This window comes from Eubalaena glacialis, chromosome 19, assembly GCF_028564815.1.
Source record: "Eubalaena glacialis isolate mEubGla1 chromosome 19, mEubGla1.1.hap2.+ XY, whole genome shotgun sequence".
NCBI classification, from domain to species: Eukaryota; Metazoa; Chordata; class Mammalia; order Artiodactyla; family Balaenidae; genus Eubalaena; species Eubalaena glacialis.
Window position 1 is genome coordinate 51,835,277 of NC_083734.1, and position 17,560 is coordinate 51,852,836.

The following is a 17,560-nucleotide window of genomic DNA, read 5'->3' on the forward strand; positions in this document are numbered from 1 at the left end:
CTGTCTGGCCAAGGTCAGCAAACAGGAGACCCCTCCTTGGCACCCTGTGGAGCACCTGAACACTGGTGCCAGCTTCTTTCAGGTCGAGAGTGCCCCGCAGATGGGCCCCCAACCCTCCTGTCCCATATGCCACCAGGGGGCAGTGCAGACCACAGCTCAGGACAATCACTCGTTCCCTCCGGGGCCAGGCTCCTGCGTCTGGTACTTGCAGGGTCAGCTGGAGCCCACCTTGAAGTGTGTTGGCCCATTTGGCTTCCAGCCCTTCTTCATCCCTAAGGTGAGGGGAGCCCAGCGAGGCGGGGAGCCAGCCAAGGGGGACCCTGGGGAGAGACTGGGGAGGGGTCCTTGCTGGTCTTCCCCACCCCCAGGATGCCTCACCCCTTCCTGTCCTCCCTGGCCATATGTGTCCACTCTCCTCCGGAACCAGCTCTGTACCCCTTTCTTGCTGCCCTCCTTTCCCAAAGTGCCTCACACTGGCCAGACTCACTGGAGGTGGGGCTTCAGGCCCCAGGCAAGGGTGGGGAGAGGGGTGTGGGCTGAGGGGAAGGGTCGGTGAGGTCACCTGTGTCTGTGGTCTCCCCCTACTCCAGGCTCTAGACTGTACCCCCAGCCCTCCATCACCCCAGTCCCCAAGGTCCAGGCCAATCCCAGGGGGCATGCCTCCCACCCCACTCCCACCTCCAATGGTCCAAGGTTACCCAGCCCATAAGAGACACTGCCCTGGGTGGGGGTCCTTGGGGACCCAGGGGTTTTGGGTGCCAGCTGGTTTGGGGAGGCACATGGGTGAACCATGGGCCTTGTCCCGGTCATCCACCCTTCCTAGGCTAGGTGGGGCTGGGTGGCAGCAGGCTGGTGCAGAGGCTGACCATGGCTGACCACACACAGCCCTGTTTGGGACAGGTGGGTGTCACTTCTCCATCAGGTGCTTCCAGGATTCCCTAAGACCCTGCCCTTGGGGAAGGGAGCAGTGATGTGCGCTATGGAGACTCCAAAGACCCTCTGACCTACCTGACTTGCTGGGGCCTGGGATCAGGCTCCTTCCAGCTCCCCCACCCCCACCCCGGTCCTGCTGAGTAGAGTGGGGGTCCCCTCTCCCGGGCTTAGGGAGGAGACGTGCGCCAAGGAGAGACAATCCCGGGGTGGGGGGGCGCGGACAAGAGGAGGCCCGGGACTGGCTGTCCAGGATGGGGTTGTGGGACGTTCAATCGGCTGGACCCTCCTGGACAAGCCCCGACCTTGGATTTTTCTGGGCATGAGGGATTGGGGGGGCGGGGAGTAGTTGTCCAGCGGCCATCGCAGGAGCCCCAGGGCGGAGGGGCCGGGGACCGCTCCTGTGCAGCACTCTGAGACCAGCGAGCCTGCAGACCCTCCGCGCGCACCCTTCCCCACCCCGAGCGGCGCCACTGACCCGCGAGCCGCTGGTCACAGACACGGTTTAATGAGGGACAGGAGGGCGGCACTCAGTACTCCCAGAGCGCAACCCCGGCTGGCGCGTCTGCGTCCGCGCGCAGCAGCCCCGAGGCGCCGCCACGCAGGTACTTTCCGCTCCGGGCGCGGATGGCCAGGCGGCCGCGCTCACGGAACTCAAACAGGAAGTCCTCGGCGCGCTCGCCGTCGCTGCACACGCTGCCGTGGCTGCCGGTGTGCCAGAACCCGCCGCCGCGGCCTGGGGGTTAAGGGGAGCGGGGGTCGGCGGGCGGCTCGCTCCCGGCCCCGCGCTCTCCCCATCCCCCTCGGCGCCCCCCACTCTCTCTGGGCCCCAGCTCCTCGCGCTCCCCCAACCCCCATCCCGCACGCCCGCACCTCGGATCTGGTAGGCGCCGTCGCTGAAGCTCAGGTGGAACACGTCGTAGACGGAGCGGTTGGTGTCCAGCTGGTTGGAGCCTCGGCGGTGGCAGACGAAGCCGTCCAAGCCCCGCAGCACGAGGATGGGCCGGTTGATGAGCTTGAGGATAAACTCCTCGTCCTCACCTGATGGCGAGAAAGGGGTTGAGGGGCCTTAACGGGGCTCCCCTGGAAGAGCTCCAGGCCTGGACTCACTGCTCAGCTTGTGTGCCTCGATCTGCCACTGCCATTGCCTTATGTGGCCTTAGCCAGGGGCCTGCGGCCGTTGAGCCCCCGGTTCCCCAAATGTGCAGCAGTGATCAGGGTGCTCTGGATCTGCTCCCCCACGTCAAGAACAATGATCTGGACCAGCAAGTATGACTACTGTCGTGGACAGCAGCAGCTTCACAGGGAGGGAGAGGGGCCAGCCCTTGTGGAGACAGGGTCTCCGAGCTGGCCCTGTTCCCAGGCAGAGGGCCCCGCCCCAGTCTCCCCAGGGAATGAGGGAAGTGCTCACCCACAAAATCGCTGATGGCCGCCAGCTGCCCATTCTTCTTCATGCACACATAGCGCCCATTGCTGGCCTTGAGGGCCACCCGCCGGCCCCGCCACTCCATCTCAAACATGGTATTTGCAGAACTGGAAAGGACAGGTCAAGGTCCCCTCAGAGGAGCAGGATGTGGGGGCTCAGGGTCAGGCCTCCCCATCCCCCTCAAGTCCAATACCACCCCCTCAGGGGGAGGGACAGGCACTTGCCTTCCACTGATACCCCCACCACCATTAAGAGCTGTCCCTCGCCCCAGTGGGCATTCTTCCCTGGCTGGGCTGCTGTGTGGTCCCCGTGGTTGAGGTGGAGGTGGTGATGCAGGTGGTAGTGGTAATAGAGATGATGGTGGTGCTGGTGCTGGTGCTGGTGGAGGAGGTGGTGGTGATGGTGGAGGTGGTGATGATGGTGGTAGAGATGGTGATGGTGGAGGTGGTGATGGTGATGGTGGAGGTGGAGGTGAAGATGGTCATAGAGGTGGGGATGGTGCACTCACACTTGTGTGGCTGTGGCCTGGATCCCCCCGTGGGTGACCAGGGTCCAGTATCCCCCAGTGCTGGAATAGAAGGTGCACTTCTTTGTCTCCCGGTCAATTTGCATCAGGAAAGTCTCATGATCCAGTTCTTCGTCTTGGTTGGCTGAGACATTGACCCCTGGAGGGAGGAGATGGGAAGCCCCTCACGCCTCACCCTGGGTGGGGTGGGGAGCAGAGGGATGGGGAGGCATGCTCTTGGGGCAACCCTGAAGTCAGCGGGGGTCTCATCTAGAACCCTCTGGACTCTAGAAGATTTGGAGCTCTGCTCCAGGGCCATGTGGGCGTGTCATGGACCCATACACACTGCTCCCTAAAGGTACTTGCCCAGCTCCCACCACAGCTCCAGGAACCAGGCCCTTCCGTGCCAGCAAATCCCCTGCCTCTGCTAATCGTCAGGTAATCTGCTTGCTCCTGTTCTCTCGACCCAGGACTTACACCAGCATCTATTTATAACTCTCCCCTAAGCCACTGGATGGACACAGTGGGGTCCCTGTCCTTCCCCAGCTGTGGCTCAGGACACAGCAGGGGCCTGGGGTTTGCTCCTGGGCGCTGAGCAGGGATTGGACCCCCCAGCCCCTCACTCATATGTGCGTGGTCTCCCAAGAGCCCTGAGGGAGGGCAAGGCTACTTGGGGCTCTGCCTGGGATTCCTGGGAGGGAGACGAAGGGGTCATCCATGACCAGGGTGGGGTGCAGCAGGCAGGCGGTGGAGCCTCCCCAGTATCTTCCCTTAAACCACATCCCTGTTCCATCGCAACTGGCCACTCCAAGAGATATGGCAGATCACAGAGGTCCCCTGAGGCTGGGGTCCAGCGGCTCCAGCTGAGGGAGCAGGAGGGAGTGTGGCAGACCCCCATCAGAGCCTGAGGGTCAGGGCCACATCCTGTCCTGCCCTGCCCCCAGTAGGTAGAGCCCAGACTGTGGAGGTCAGGACCTGTCACCCTTCATGGCTGTGCCCTCCAAAGCCCCCCAGGCTGGGGTCTGTCTCCCTTCTTACACAGATCATTGCTCAGAGCCAAAGAAGGTGGCCCAGCATTCTCAATGCCAATCCCACCGTCCCATCAGCAATACTGAACAAAGTGAGCGCCAGCTGCCCCTGGGCCCGCGATCAGCAGTAACAAAACAGACGGCGGCCCCTGCCCTTCTAGCACTGGTCCATGGGGAGCGGCGGACAACAAGAATGGTGGTACATCCAGTGCCCATGAATGCTGTGGGTTTTGGCCAGGGACAGCCTCACTGAAGCAGACCTGAGGAGGTGAGGGAGCCATCCCTGCAGGGACTAAGGGGGGAGCGAGGCCAGGGGTCTAAGGCTGTGGTTGCACCTCCACCCCCATCTCTGAGGCCAAGCCGTTGGTGTCCCCAGCATTGCCCCCCACACACCCCTTCCAGACAGGATGCAGCCTAGGGGCTCCATCTCACACAGCCGGCTGCTCCTGGGGCCCCGACCTTGAGGCAGGAGAGGCTCCACGGAGTCCTGGTTGCCCGCAAAGAGTGTGGACCCCACTGTTCCAGGAGGGATTGGTCAAGTGGTGGGTGTCTGAGCAAGAAGGGGTGTCTGAGAGCATTTACAGGAGAACTTTCCTTACTCCTGCGAAGACACAGAAGAGCCAGTGCCCCTCTTTCCTTTGGACTTTGTCCTGTCTGGATGTGAGCCTGGAACAGCAGCAGCCGTCTTGTGACCACAAGGGCACCAGCCTGAGGTCAGAGCTGTCCTGGGAGAGAGGTTCCTCGAAGAGGCAAGAGTGGAGGACTTTGGTGATGCCACTGAGCTGGCAATGGTGCCTGCTGGGGATCCCACCACCCCCGTGCCTCCAGACTTCGTTTAGGTGAGATAATCAGTGTCCTTGTGGCTTAAGCCAATTTGCGGCCATTGTTACTTGCAGCAACGAACACTGCCTGCTGGGCGGCCCCGCAGCAATGCCACATCAGTGAGGGCCGGCAGCGGGCACAGCAGAAACAAGCAGAGCCTGGCTGATAGAGGCCGCAAAAGAAAAATATTGGCAGGAGAAGCCAGGGTGCTCACAAACACTCCAGGGGGAAGGAGACGGGTTTGGGGGCTGCCTGACCAGCAAAATGACAAGGACCGAGGCACCACCATTCCACAGAAGCCACCACTACAGCTACCTTGGAATCTAGTGGCACCGCTCCCCTCCTCCCGCAGCACTGAGATGCCACACTCCACTTCCTCGAATGACTGGTAGCCAAGTCAACATCTGAGTATCTCGGGGCCAGGTCCTGTGCCCTCAGGCTTATTGTAAGGAAAGCAGGGAGGCGGATGTGCAGTACCTCTGACCTCTATAGTGGGAGGCAAATCTGGTCCTTTGTGGGGGACATCCCCCTTTAAAGGGATGGGGTCAGATGCAGGGTAGTCCAGAGAATGAAAAATGGTTTATACAGCTACCATCCCTCACCACCACCATCATCACCACCATCATCACCATCTCCATCACTATCAACACCACCACCATCACTAGCAGAATACTAGCACCGTCTCTATTACCACAGCCGGTCTTACCATCACGTCCAGCTTCACCACCATCCCCACTACCACCACCACAAGACTCACTCACAAGCTGAACAGGGACAAATACTTTGTATCCAGCATCTCCTTTGACTCACAGAGAAAGATTTTTCACACTGCTGCCCACCTTTTACTGACAAGCCAAGCATATGGGCCTTGGCCCAGGCCAGAAAGCAGTGTGGCCAGACAGTAGGACCTGACATGGGAAGGACCAGGGCTGTCTGTCTTCCCTTACGCCCCAGGACCCGACCACATGCCGCAAGTGCTTGGGGGTGTTTGCTGAATGCCGGTCCCTGCTCTGCACTGGCCTTGAAGACCCGGACTACAGGCAGGGGCCCCTAGAGCCACAGCTGGGCCACCCCTCCAGGTGCTCAGGGCCGGGTCTCTGCCTTCTGGAACAGGTGGTGGCCGTGAGCCGGGTCAGGGTGTGCCCAGCCACTCCTGGGTGCACAGAGCCAGGAGCCCAAGCAGCTTGGGGCCACTCTGGGACCTCACCTTCTTCGAGGGGGAGTAGGAACTGCCCACGTTCACCCCACAGGCATGTGATCACATGTGGAAGGGCCCACCGGTCACATGAAGCAGGTGACCGATGATCCAGGACTTGGGGGGAGCCACGCCACACCTGTTGGGTAGAGACAGTGTCTCCCCACCAAGGAGTCCAGGCCCTGGAGGGGCCGCTTGCATCCCGCTGGACTGGAGGAACCCCAAGGCCCCTCCCCACTCCACCCCTGCTGTCTCCTTGCCCTGCCCTTAGTCGCCTCCCAAACCCTTTAAATTTCAGAAGTCGGTTGATGGAAGGGAAGGGGAGGGACGAGCAGGGGGCCAGCCCAGTGTGGGCGGGGCCTGCCCTCCTACGCCTCATAGCAGCTGGCCTGGGCCTCAACCACCTCCCGCTGGGCGCTGCCCAGCCTGCATCCAGTAGCTGTCCAGCGGGCCCAAGGCTCAGCAGGGACCCCATACGTGGCCCATGGCCCGCCCACCTACGCTGTGTGCTGCCACACACACGTCCCCACCCATCAACCACACGAGCCCCACACTGAGAGCATGGCCGGCCCCGCACCCTCATTACCTTGCCGCACCCTCATTACCTTGCCGCACGGACACGTAGCGGTGGTTGGCGGCCACCAGCACCACCTGCGGGTGACTCTCCTCCAGGTCGAAGAGCTCGTCCTTGCCGGGCCGTGTGTTGCGGCCAGCCCTGAGCATGCCTGCGGGTCCCACGGGCGCCAGGTAGCGGCCGTCACAGTCCTTGAAGGCCAGCTTGCCCGCCTTGAACTCAAGTGTGTAGCGGGCGCGAGCCTCGGGCTCCCAGACAAGGCGGCCATCGCTGCGCAGGTAGCGGCTGTCGCAGGACTTGAGGCAGTACTGCCGGTTCTGGAAGATGAGCGTGACGAGCGCGTCCACGCCCCACGGTGTGTTGCTGTCCGCCGCGATCTCGTCCTCCTGCGGGCACAGGTGCGCGTAGCGCCGCCGGCTCACACTCAGCAGGTGGGCCTGCGGGTGGATGGCCAGGTGCACGGTCCACAGCTCAGCCGGGGTGATGGCTGTGGCGAAGCAGGACAGCTGGTCCTCAGTGCCGCCGAAGAAGCGGCCGTGCGGCTCCGACTGCAGCACCCAGCGCCCGTCAGGCTGCGGCAGGACCAGGAAGCGGCAGTCGCGGCCCGGCCGCTCCGCCTCGCAGGCCACGCGCCCGTCCTCCTCGGCTGACAGGTAACGGCCCAGGTGGCTGCTGCGAAACAGCACTGCTGTGCCCTGGCCCGGGTCTGGCTCCAGCACCCACATCTGCTTCCTCTTGAGGCTGGGTGCCGAGGCGTTGACCTTGAAGCCAAAGCTCTCAGCCGTCAGGTAACGGTCAGTATCATTGACGAGGCCAAACTGGATCTTCAGCACCTGGTGCAGGCCATTGGTGGGCATCTTTGGGCCTGGCTGAGGTCCCCAAGAGGGCCCTGGGAAGCTCTCTCTGTGTGCTCACGGCCCCCGAGGTCCCCCAGAGGCCTGGCTCGACGGGGTCGGCCCGTGGCCCCCAGGCCCAGCCGGCGTCATGGACCTGCTGCCCGCTCGGATGCTGCCTCTGACCAGCGGTCACGGGCCCAGGCAGCTCTTACATGGCCAGCGGGCAGCAGAGGGCGGGTGGGAGGGCGGATCAGAGCTGTGCCGGCTTAGGAACAGCAGCAGCCTTTCGTTACCCCAGCTTGGATTTCAGCCACTCCCGGACTGCCCAGGGGCCAGAGCCCAGGGCCGGCAGGGCTGGAGAGCGCCACCCGCCGCAGGGCCGACCACCTCCTTGTCCTCACTGGCAGCTGCCCGGGCCCCAACTCGGGCCCTGTGCCCCGCTCTCTGACCCCTGCACGTCTTGGCCTCTCTCCTTGCCCCCCACCTCCGGGCCCCCAGACCCACTGCACAGACTCCCCAGCCCAGCCCAGCTCTTTCCCGAGGTAGAGAAAGCTGCCTGGTGGAAAACTTGCATGTGGCCGCAACCCGATCGCAGCCCTCCACCCTCAGCCGCCAGATCCAGTTACTGCTTCTCTGATTCCTGCTGCCAGGAGTGCGGCAAGTCCCCCAACCCGGGCGGCTGCAGCCGAGTCGCGCGCCATCCCCCTCAGTGGCCCCTGGGTCACAGACTGCAGCCCTGAGTCTGATGCTTCCCGACGGTGGCCTGTGGCTGGGAAAGTGGCAGGCAGGGCTGTCGGTGCCAGTGAGTGGGGCCAGGCGCCCCCCCCCCCACCCATCCTGGCAGCCATGGCACCCAGATCCAAACCAGGTGTGGAGAGGCAGCCGCTTGGCCGAATTCACACTGGCCAGGGAGCCTGGTTGTGTTGGGCCCCGGGAAAAGGGCCCTTGGTTTGGGCTGAGGTGGCAGCTGTGTGATGGAGAGTTACACCCGCCTTGCAGGTTGCACAGCGGGAGAGTGACATGGGAGCATGAACGTGGAGCAGACATGATTCCAGGCAGCACAAGGAGGCGGCAGGCTGTCAGACTCGGGGTCACGGGGCCAGGCTCTGACCTGATCCCTGTACCCTGAGCAACTCTCAGGGCCCATAAGGTTGCTCTGTCTTCTGTGGGCAAGCTCTGGTGAAGCCAGCCTTGATGGGTGGCCTTGGAGACCCCTGAACTGCCGTTCACATTGCCAGAGTGACTGGCCTGACTGCAGGGTCTTTGTGGGCTGGGTCCGGGGATCACATAGGGCGAAGCTTTCCCAGCAGAAGGATGAGGCCAGCAGGCTAGGAGAAGCCAGAGCTGGCTACCTCTGACCCGGCATCTCCCAGCCCAGCCTCTGGGGCCGCCCCATTGCACCTCCCCGAACCCCCGACGCTAAGCCTGAGGGGTTTGTCTTTGGGAGCTGCAGCGGGCCTGCTCAGCTTTGCCCTGCCTGTCTGTCTCTTGCACCTGCCTCAGGGGCCAGGAGCCAAGTAGTGAAACCAGAGCTGCCTGTCCTGGGCCCGGGCCAGCCTTGGTGTCCTCTTCCTCATCACAGCGTGTGACCCTCAGGCCTCCCTTCTCTGGGGACCAGGACTGGGAGCCACGGGGCACTTCCAGCCACGGCCCCCAGAGTCTTGCCCTTGATGTTCTAGGCATCACTCCTCCATCCCTTTCGAGGCCATATGGGAGTCCAACAGAATGAAGGGGCCCTGGGCCAGGCATGCATAGGCCCCAGGGAGTGGGTGGGGCACATGGGCACATGGGTCAGGAGTCGTTCCTCCATTTTCCAGGTCCTGGGCAATGACCTCCCCAGGTACGTGCAGACACTGAGGAGGAGACCAGGAGACCCGACCCCTTGCTTGGGGGGTTCAGATTGGGGTTCAGGGAGATAGGCCTGCACACAAATCCCCATGACAGCATAGTGCACGCCACAGGTCAGCTGAGCGAGGGGTTGGTCTTGGCTCTCCCTGGGGGCTAGTGTTGTCCACCTCTGTGACCCACACATGTTTATGGGGTATTGACTACGTGCCTGGCTAGGCTGCGTACCAGGTACCCCATGGTAGGGAGATGCAATCTGGGGTTGCACCCCCCCTCCCCAGAGATGATGCCCACAAAAAATCCCCCCAAGTTCCTATGGGACTGGGTTGCCCAGGCCTTGATGCCAGGGAAATGTCCTGGTTTGGAGGTACAAGCCATGATGCTGTCCACACTTCAGGTCACATGTGTACGGGGGTGGGGGTGGGCTGAGGGGCAGCTGTGCCCATGGCCACCTCCAGGCATGGGCACTGGTCTCTCCTCTGCACCCCCAACTCCCAGTCAGGCTGCAAAGGAGCTGGCCTGTTCCGATTAGCATGACGGCCTCATTAGCGCTGACTGGTGCTGGCAGGGCGCTCATGGGCATCACATGCCCCACGGGAGGAAGCCCAGCCGCCAGGCGCTAAGTGGGCCTGGCTCCAGGCAGCTTCTCAGCAGCAGAGCCAGAAAGAAGTGCCTGTGGCCTCTCAATTCTAGGGCCCCACAGCCCCAGCTGGGGGTGGGGTGGGGTGGGGCTCCCTGGCACTAACCCAGGGGCGTGAGCCATGGGGTGGCCTTTCAGGCCACAGGGGGACTCTGAGAGGCGGGCCTTCCAGCCCAGGCTTCCTTGGAGGGAGGTAGTTTGCACAGATGGTCCCCCCTCCCTCCTTCCCCCTCAGGATCTCAGGCCCTCATCCAGCTGCCTGCTAGGGTCATGGTTCCTTTCTGGATCCCCCAAAAGATTCTGGCACACAGTAGGTACTTAATAAGTGCCTGTGAATGTTTGATGTGGGGTTCTTATGTGATGGGCTGAGCCTCTGCTGATAGATGGGGCGGTGTGCATGGGAGTCTGGGTCCCGTGTGTGTGTGTGTTTGTGTGTGTGTGTGTGTGTGTGTGTGTTTAAGTACACACAGACAGGAACTGGGCAGAGTGAGCCATGGCCACCTGCTGAGTCAGCCCCAGTCTGGAGATGCTGCTCTGGATCCCAGCCTCAGAGCCCACTCGTGTCTGCCCAGCAGGGCGACCAGGCTGTGCACAGCATAAGGGAATCTGTTTCAGGGGCACCCCTCACACCCCAGATGTACACTCCTTACGAGAGCCTGTGGTAGACTGGGTGTTGCAGCCCCGCAGCAGCATCCTCAGGCAATAGGGAGCACCGTTGTCATAGAACCCCATGCCCCCTGCCAGAACTTGTCCACACAGCCACCCACTTGGGGCACACAAACGTGCCTACCACTGCCCTGTCCAGCCTACACTCTGGGGCATCCAAAGTCCCTGCCACTCTGGGACCCCCATTCACCTGCCCCTGCTCACTTCTGAACCTGACACAGTCCCTTCCCAGGGGTGGGGGCACAAACCCAGTGTGTCCCCACCACCCTGGGCTGGCATCTGCAACCTGGACCAGGCCTGGGCACAGACGTCAGGCCACCTGACACACCAACTTTAATATGTTTGACTTGAGGAGGGTGCCTTTTCCTAAGGTGGGCAGCACCTCCGGCTCCCTACTTCAGGGAGTGGCCGTCTGCAGATGGACACAGCCAGATGGACCCTTATGGCCACAGCTGGGCCCAGAAGGCAGGGGTGGCCTCAGCTGTCAGAAGGCTCCAGCAGAAAAGGCTGGGGCCGATCCTCAGCCTCTTGCCCTCTTAGTGTCCAGCTAGGGCCAAGAGCAGAGAGGGCCTTAAAGCCCCCCAGGCCCCTGGCATCCACCCTGGAGCTCTCAGGAAACTGTTCCTTTCCTGGGGTGCTGGGGGATGGGCAGGCTTGGCCATTTGGAGGGTCCACCTCCCACTCCACCCAGCCAGGCCCCTCTGGCGCTACCAGGGAAAGCACGCCCACCTCCGCATGTCTAGACAGCCAGCCCTAGATGCTAGAGCCCAGCCTGGGCTCCTGCCAGCACACTACCTGCTGCCATGGTGACCAGCGCGTGCACCAGGCTCAGTGCCCGGGCAACACTGATGCTGGTGGTGTGAGTTGGCACAGGTGCTGTGTCTGTGCAGGCTGGGGGAAGGGGCCCTCCCTGCCTCAGCTGGCCTGGAGCCTGGAAACTGGGAAATGGCCCAGGATGGAGGCCAGGACAGCCCCACCGGCTGAGGGACCTCCACGGTCACACCTTTCCCAGACTGAAGTCTTGGCCCCCTGCGCTGAGCAATGCCAGACAGACCCTTCCCGCAGGGCAGTGAGTCTCTGGGAATTACTCCTCACAGAGGAAATCCCCGGCACCCCACCCCACTTTCCAGAGCCTGCGCCTCAGCCCCAGGCCCTGACCAGCTGCTGCTCTGGTTGGCATTCCTGTCCCACCCCATCCCGGGTACTCTGCCCCTCCCATGGCCAGGCCTCTGCCATCCCCCTTTGGCCCTCTGCCCCCAGACTTCTTGGCCCCGCAAGGAGGTGAGGGCCACTCTGCTGGTCCAGGTGCTGCTGGGCACAGCCTGAGGCCCTGATTTCTTCACTCCTGGGCCCATCACCTTCTCCTGGGGTCCAGCTTGGCAGGCACCCAGGGCCCAGCCTCCTGCATTGTGCCTGAAACGGGCCCACAGCTTGGTGTCCTCATGATTTTTTCATGGCAGAGCTCTCCGCTGCCCCACAGTTCCACTTACATGGGCGGGCGGGGGCCTAGGTTGGTTTACTAGAGGCCTGCAGGCGGTTTAGGGTGACAGTTCCCCTCAGCAGGGCAGAAGGGAGGGGGCTCACACATCTCAGACTGCGCTGTGTGTGCAAACACTGGGGGTGCCCAGCCTGTGCCTCCCACTTGCTCCATGTGAAAATCCACACCCACCACCATCTCTCAAGACACCTCCCTTCCCCCACCCTATACCCCCCTCAAGACCCTCGTCTTCACACACACACACACCCAGATACACACTGTCTTGGCAAAGCAGCTCCTTGAAAACCTCTCCTGCCTGGTCCCCCTCCCGCTTCAAGCAGAGAGCTGCTGGCTGGGCTGGGGAGGCCGCCACTTAGGGCTTTTAGGGTACAAAGCTGGTGCAGTCTCCTGGCTTTTGTCTCTTGTAAAACCATAAGGTCAGGGGGCGGGGAGAGGGGGAGATGAGGGCTATATCCGGCAGGAGAGGGGAGGGAGAGACCAGAGGCCTCTGGAACCCAGCAAGGCCGAAAGTTCCCGAAGGGACCACAAGGACAGGATTGAGGGCATCTCAGCAAGCTCAGATGTCCCATGACCACTGGGCAATCTTCCAGCACCCAAACCTTAGGACCTTTGCACATTCCTGGGACAAGAGAGGACCACTTGCAATATCTGAGAGTGAGCCCCAGCTGCATGGGGCTGAGTGAGGACCAGGTCAACTTCATCAAAATATGGATATTTACTGCCCACCTGGGCTTGCAGACACACAGGTGCCCAAGATGTGTCAATACCTGGCATGGACAACCAGGAGCTCACAACTCTGCAGGTGACCATGGCAGCCTCTGCCCAGCCCCTGTCTATGTGCACCTTCACACACATGCCCAGACATGCATGCACACAGACACACACACAGTGACACCCGTGCACAATGCCAAATCTATCTGCAGAGGCTCAGCTCATCGTGAAAGAACCAGATTTCTCATGTCAAATAATCACAGGCACTTATTAAGTACCTACTGTGTGCCAGAAATCTTGCTGGGGATCCAAAAAGGAATAAACTCCATCTCTGACTTCTGGGCCAAAACAGAAATGGACCATTGCCTTCTACAGTCAAACAGGCTCTGCACGTGGTCACCTTCCTTTGTCAAATGGCTCCCATGGGGACAGTGTCATGCCACTTAGCTCGAGGCATTAGTGCTGGTCTGCTTCTAATAAAAATCTTCTCACCTATAGGTGATGCTATAAACGGTGCAGAGAACAGGAGAGAGGCCCTGGGGATTAAGTATGTCATAGGTTAGGACAACTAAATGCAATACAGATCCTGGATTAGGTCAGGGAAAAATGCTATGTAGGACTTTATTGGGACAACTGTCATCACTGAAATTTAGATTGCAGATTAGATGAACTGTGCCATATTGATGTGAAATTGCCGGATTTTGGTTGCTGTACTGTGGTTATACAAGACAATGTCCCTGTTCTTAGGAAAAAGACACTGAAATATTAAGGAGTAAAGGGCAGGACGTCTGAGACTGACTCCCAAATGGTTTAGAAATGAAAAGCGAAAGATAAAAAGAAAATAAGGCAAGTGTGACAAATGGTAAAAATTTATTAAGTTTTTAATAAATTCTCAAAAAAATTTAAAAATAAGGCAAGTGTGACAAATGGTAAAATAAGGCAAATGTGACAAATGGTAAAAATTTATTAAGTTTTTATTAAGTTCTCAAAAAAATTTAAAAACCATAATAACTAGAATTTAAAATCCCACTGCAGGGTCAGAAGAAGTCAGATATTCCAGGAAGTTAAAAAAGATAAATAGAAGAAAAATAAGACTATTAAAGGATTCAACTAGGAGATATGACCAGCCAATTAATAGAAATCCCCAAACAAAAGAACAGAAAAAAAATAAAACAGGAAAGAGGGAAATTATGAAAAAAATAACACAAGAAAATTCCCAAGAACTGAAGGACATTGAGGGCCTAGGGCCTAGAAGTGACCAAGACAAGAATGAGGTCTTCAGCACGGGTACCCTAGAAATCTCAGATAGGCTGGAAAAAAGGGAAAAGCCCAAACGCTTGTGGAGAAACACAAAAAACCATGAACGCTGGATCGGGACTTAAATGACAACCATTTCCCAAGAGCAACCGTAGGAAGAGTCAGGGAGTCAAGCCTTCAAAGTCTGAGGGAACATGGGACTTCCCTGGTGGTCCCGTGGTTAAGACTCATTGTTTCCACTGCAGGGGGCACAGGTTTGTTCCCTGGTCAGGGAACTAAGATCCTGCATGCTGCACGGTGCGGCCACACACACAAAAAAATCTGAGGGAATATTATCATCTCGAAACTCCCTCCCTTGTTCCCAGGTAGGTAAAACACGGGCACCTGCAGATATGCAAACTCAACTCCTACTTACAGGCCCCAGGCCTGTCCCTTTCCAGCTGGGTGGCTCCCTGCCCCACCCCCCCATGCTTAGTCTGTGCCCGGGCAAAGTGGGGAAGAGAATGTTGTGAGCAGGAGTGGGTCTGTGAGTCTGCTCAGCACTGCTAACCTTGGCTGGCTCCTGTGGGTCAGGGCTGCTCCTGGGGGCTGGCTCCCTGAGACAATTCACTCACACAGGCCCTGGTAGACACACAGGTAGGGCCGACCCACCTGTCACCCAGGGAGGTAGAGGTACAGCTCTGGCCACCAGCCCATGGGCATCCTCTGTCCTTCCCCAGGAATGACCTAACCCCAACCTGGCTCTCTCTGCCCCCCACCCATCCACCTTCAGGGTGTTCCGTGTCTCTCTGCTGCCCTGGTGTGGCAATCCAGGTCCCCCGGAGGCTGCATCCCTGCCGGCCCCCTCTCCCACCTTCCTGGGGCTAGCCCAGTCCCAAATGACCTAGCCCCACAGCTCACAGCCCTTGGGCAGCCCCTGGAGAAGTGGAATGAACTCACACCCCTTTGTCCCCCAACCTCCGCCTCCCCACAGCCAGCAGGGTGTGTATAGTTGGGGGAGGGGGCTCACAGTCCCACCCCCTCCAATCCTGCTGTGTGACCTGGAACGAACCTCAGCCTCTCTGAGCCTCCCTCTCCTCTCTGAATTGGTTATCTATGGCCATCTGCCCAGGTGGCCTAGCTGCTGAAATAACCCAGTGTGTCCAATGAGCAGACAGCATGGCAGCTGGCATCTAAACCCTCCCAGGGAACCAGCTGTGTATTCAACAGACACAGTCAGGTCCAGGGTCTGCCCTAGCTTTGGGGTCCCTCTGTGGGTGCTGTCTGCTCCCTGAACGGAAGGTACAGGGACATAGGTGTGGGCTGGCCCTGCCTGGCTGAGTGGAGGCCCTGGCCCTCCCCTCTTCCGTTGCCCTGGGTGCTGGCTGACCCCAATCCCACCTTGTCACCCTGTGTCAGCACCAGCTGAGGTCACCGGCCACTCCCAAGCCGCTCCCTGTCACCCTCGGGCGGCAGTGACTCAGGGGCCACTGGCAGCATCTTCCCCAGCCCGAGTCAATGGCTGCGAGGGTCGTCCGGGCGCTGGGGAGGGCCAGGGTAGTTGGGATGGGGCGGCAGGTGCGGCCCCGACTCCTCTCCCGGCCCAGGGCGCTTAGCCGCGATAGCGGGACCCACCTGGCGGCCCACCTGGGAATGACAGCAGCCTGCTTCAGAGCTGGGCGCTCGGGGCCGCCGCCGCCGGCCAGAGCGCCATCTCCTGGCCCAGGCCGCCGAGCTCTCCCCGCGTCGCAGGGCCCCGGGTGCCGTGCGCTGCCCGCAAACCGCCGGGGCAGAGGAGATGCGGCTTGTGCGGTGCAGGGGAGGGGGCTCTGACCCCAGGTCTGAAACCAGCTAACGGAGGGGGCGCAGAATGGCCGCGGGTGGCAGGGCGCCCCAGGCCTCCGGCCCTGGTTGGCACTGGTTCGGTGGCAGCCTGTTCCGCACTCCCTCGGCCGCCCGCTGGACCTAGTCTCCCTGGGACTCCCGCGCTGACACCAAAGGGCTCAGAGAAAGCTGGTGCTGGGGTCAGGCTCCCGGAGGTGGAGGCGGGCCGGGGCGCGGGAAGGTGCACGCTAGGACTCGTGGCCCGGGAACCGCCCCGGGACCAAATTAGGACATGCGGCCCTGGGCCCAAGCCGGGTGTGAGTGCCCGGAGTCCTGCCCCCAGCCCGCCAGAGCTGTGCGTCCCAAACCGGCTGGAGTGGGCGGGGCTGAGAGCAGCAGGGCCCGCCCCCTGGGCGCCGCTTCCCTGGGAAGTCCGAAACCGGGAAGGAGAGCGCCGGGAAGGCCTGGGTGACCGGTGCGGAGCCGGGGCTCGACCTCAGCCCTGACCTCACCTCCTTCCACTCTGCCCACTCCAGCTGCAGCCTTTGGAGCAGTGGCAGGGAGGACAGAGCACCCAGAGCGGGGGCCTCCTGTCCGTGTCTTACCCTGATCCACCTCCTGGTCTTCCGTGTGGCGCCAGGTGTCCCGGGGGTGGGGACACCTGTCGTGGCAGCCCTGATCTTGTCCAGCTCAAGAGAGTTTGGCTGGTCGGGCGAGCTCCCCGCAGCACCGTGCCAGAGCAGGAAGTGCAGGAGGGGTGCCCCACCCTTGTCCCCTGCAGCCCCCATGAGCCTACCAGCTTGGGGGCTGGGAGAAGGTCCCTGAGGGCAGTCAGGCCTCTGCTCCCTTCCCTCTCAGCTCTAGAGCCATATCCTCTCTTTGAATATTGGAGTCAGGGTTGGGGGAACAGCTCGGCAGTTCCCCTGTCCCCCTTCTGACTCTCAGGGAAGGCCCTTCCCTCTTTCAGGGCTGGAGCCCTACTCTCTCCATTCCTTCTGCCTACATTCTTGCTTCCTTCCCCTGTATAGGTACCAGGGGACACCAGCTTCACCTTGTGTCCAGAGAACCTACACTCTGGGGCAGAGGGCAGGGACAAACTGAATAACCAACATTCAGGTGGGAGGTGGGGACTTGCCCCAAGGCCAGGGGATGACCTGGAGGCCTGCAGGGAGGAGGTGGCCAACGGGAAAAACTTTCTGGGCAGGTGCTGGTCCTGGGCTGGAGGGCAGTGAGTGAGAGGTATAGTAGGTGAAAGGGTGGAGGGTCAGGCAGAGCTTGCCATGAAAGCCTCCAGCAACAGAGTAAGGGGCTCAGGTTCTATCTTGAGGCAGTGGGTGGCATGGGGAGCAGGGTGATGTGATTTGTAATATTAATTGTGGGGAAGCAGGAGGCTGGCAGCTGGACTGGACACAGGTCAGGGATGTGCAGAGTGTGCCATGGTCTGGCGGGCACCCTGGTTTCTGACTTTTTTTTTTTGGCCACACCGTGGGCCATGCGGGATCTTAGTTCCCTGACCAGGGATGAAACCCATGCCCCTGCATTGGGCGTATGAAGCCTTAACCACTGGACCGCCAGGGGAGCCCCTGGTTTCTGGCTTTAGCCACATGCTGAGGTAGAACTGTCATGAAGCAGCTGGAGGCCTGGACTCCTGGGTTTAATCCTTAGTTTCCCTTTGCAATCTGTGGACACAGCTCACCAAGAGTAAGAACTATGCAGAGGTGAAAAGTGGTGACCTCCGGGGGCAGGACCCACACAGGTGGGCAATGTGTGCTCTTGGCCGTGTGTGCAGCAAAGATGAAGAGCAGACTGTGACCATTTCTGGAC

The 17,560-nt window shown here is 60.7% G+C and overlaps 1 protein-coding gene across 1 annotated transcript; it reads right to left on the reverse strand.

Moving 5' to 3' along the window:
• Positions 1 to 1,460: 1,460 nt before the first annotated feature.
• Positions 1,461 to 7,337, reverse strand: FSCN2 (fascin actin-bundling protein 2, retinal). The gene is made up of 5 exons (XM_061176310.1): positions 6,512 to 7,337; positions 2,865 to 3,021; positions 2,342 to 2,463; positions 1,804 to 1,971; positions 1,461 to 1,666 (listed from the first exon to the last, which is right to left on the reverse strand). Exons 1-5 carry the CDS (start codon positions 7,335 to 7,337, stop codon positions 1,461 to 1,463), a joined length of 1,479 nt encoding a protein of 492 aa, XP_061032293.1.
• Positions 7,338 to 17,560: the final 10,223 nt, after the last annotated feature.

Coding starts and splice junctions, on each gene's coding strand:
- FSCN2 (XM_061176310.1), bottom strand. CDS start 7,337: ATGCCCACCAATGGCCTGCACCAGGTGCTGAAGATCCAGTTTGGCCTC. Junction 1,972..2,341: donor GGCCATCAGCGATTTTGTGG/GTGAGCACTTCC, acceptor TCTCGCCATCAG/GTGAGGACGAGGAGTTTATC. Junction 1,667..1,803: donor CGGCGCCTACCAGATCCGAG/GTGCGGGCGTGC, acceptor CTTAACCCCCAG/GCCGCGGCGGCGGGTTCTGG.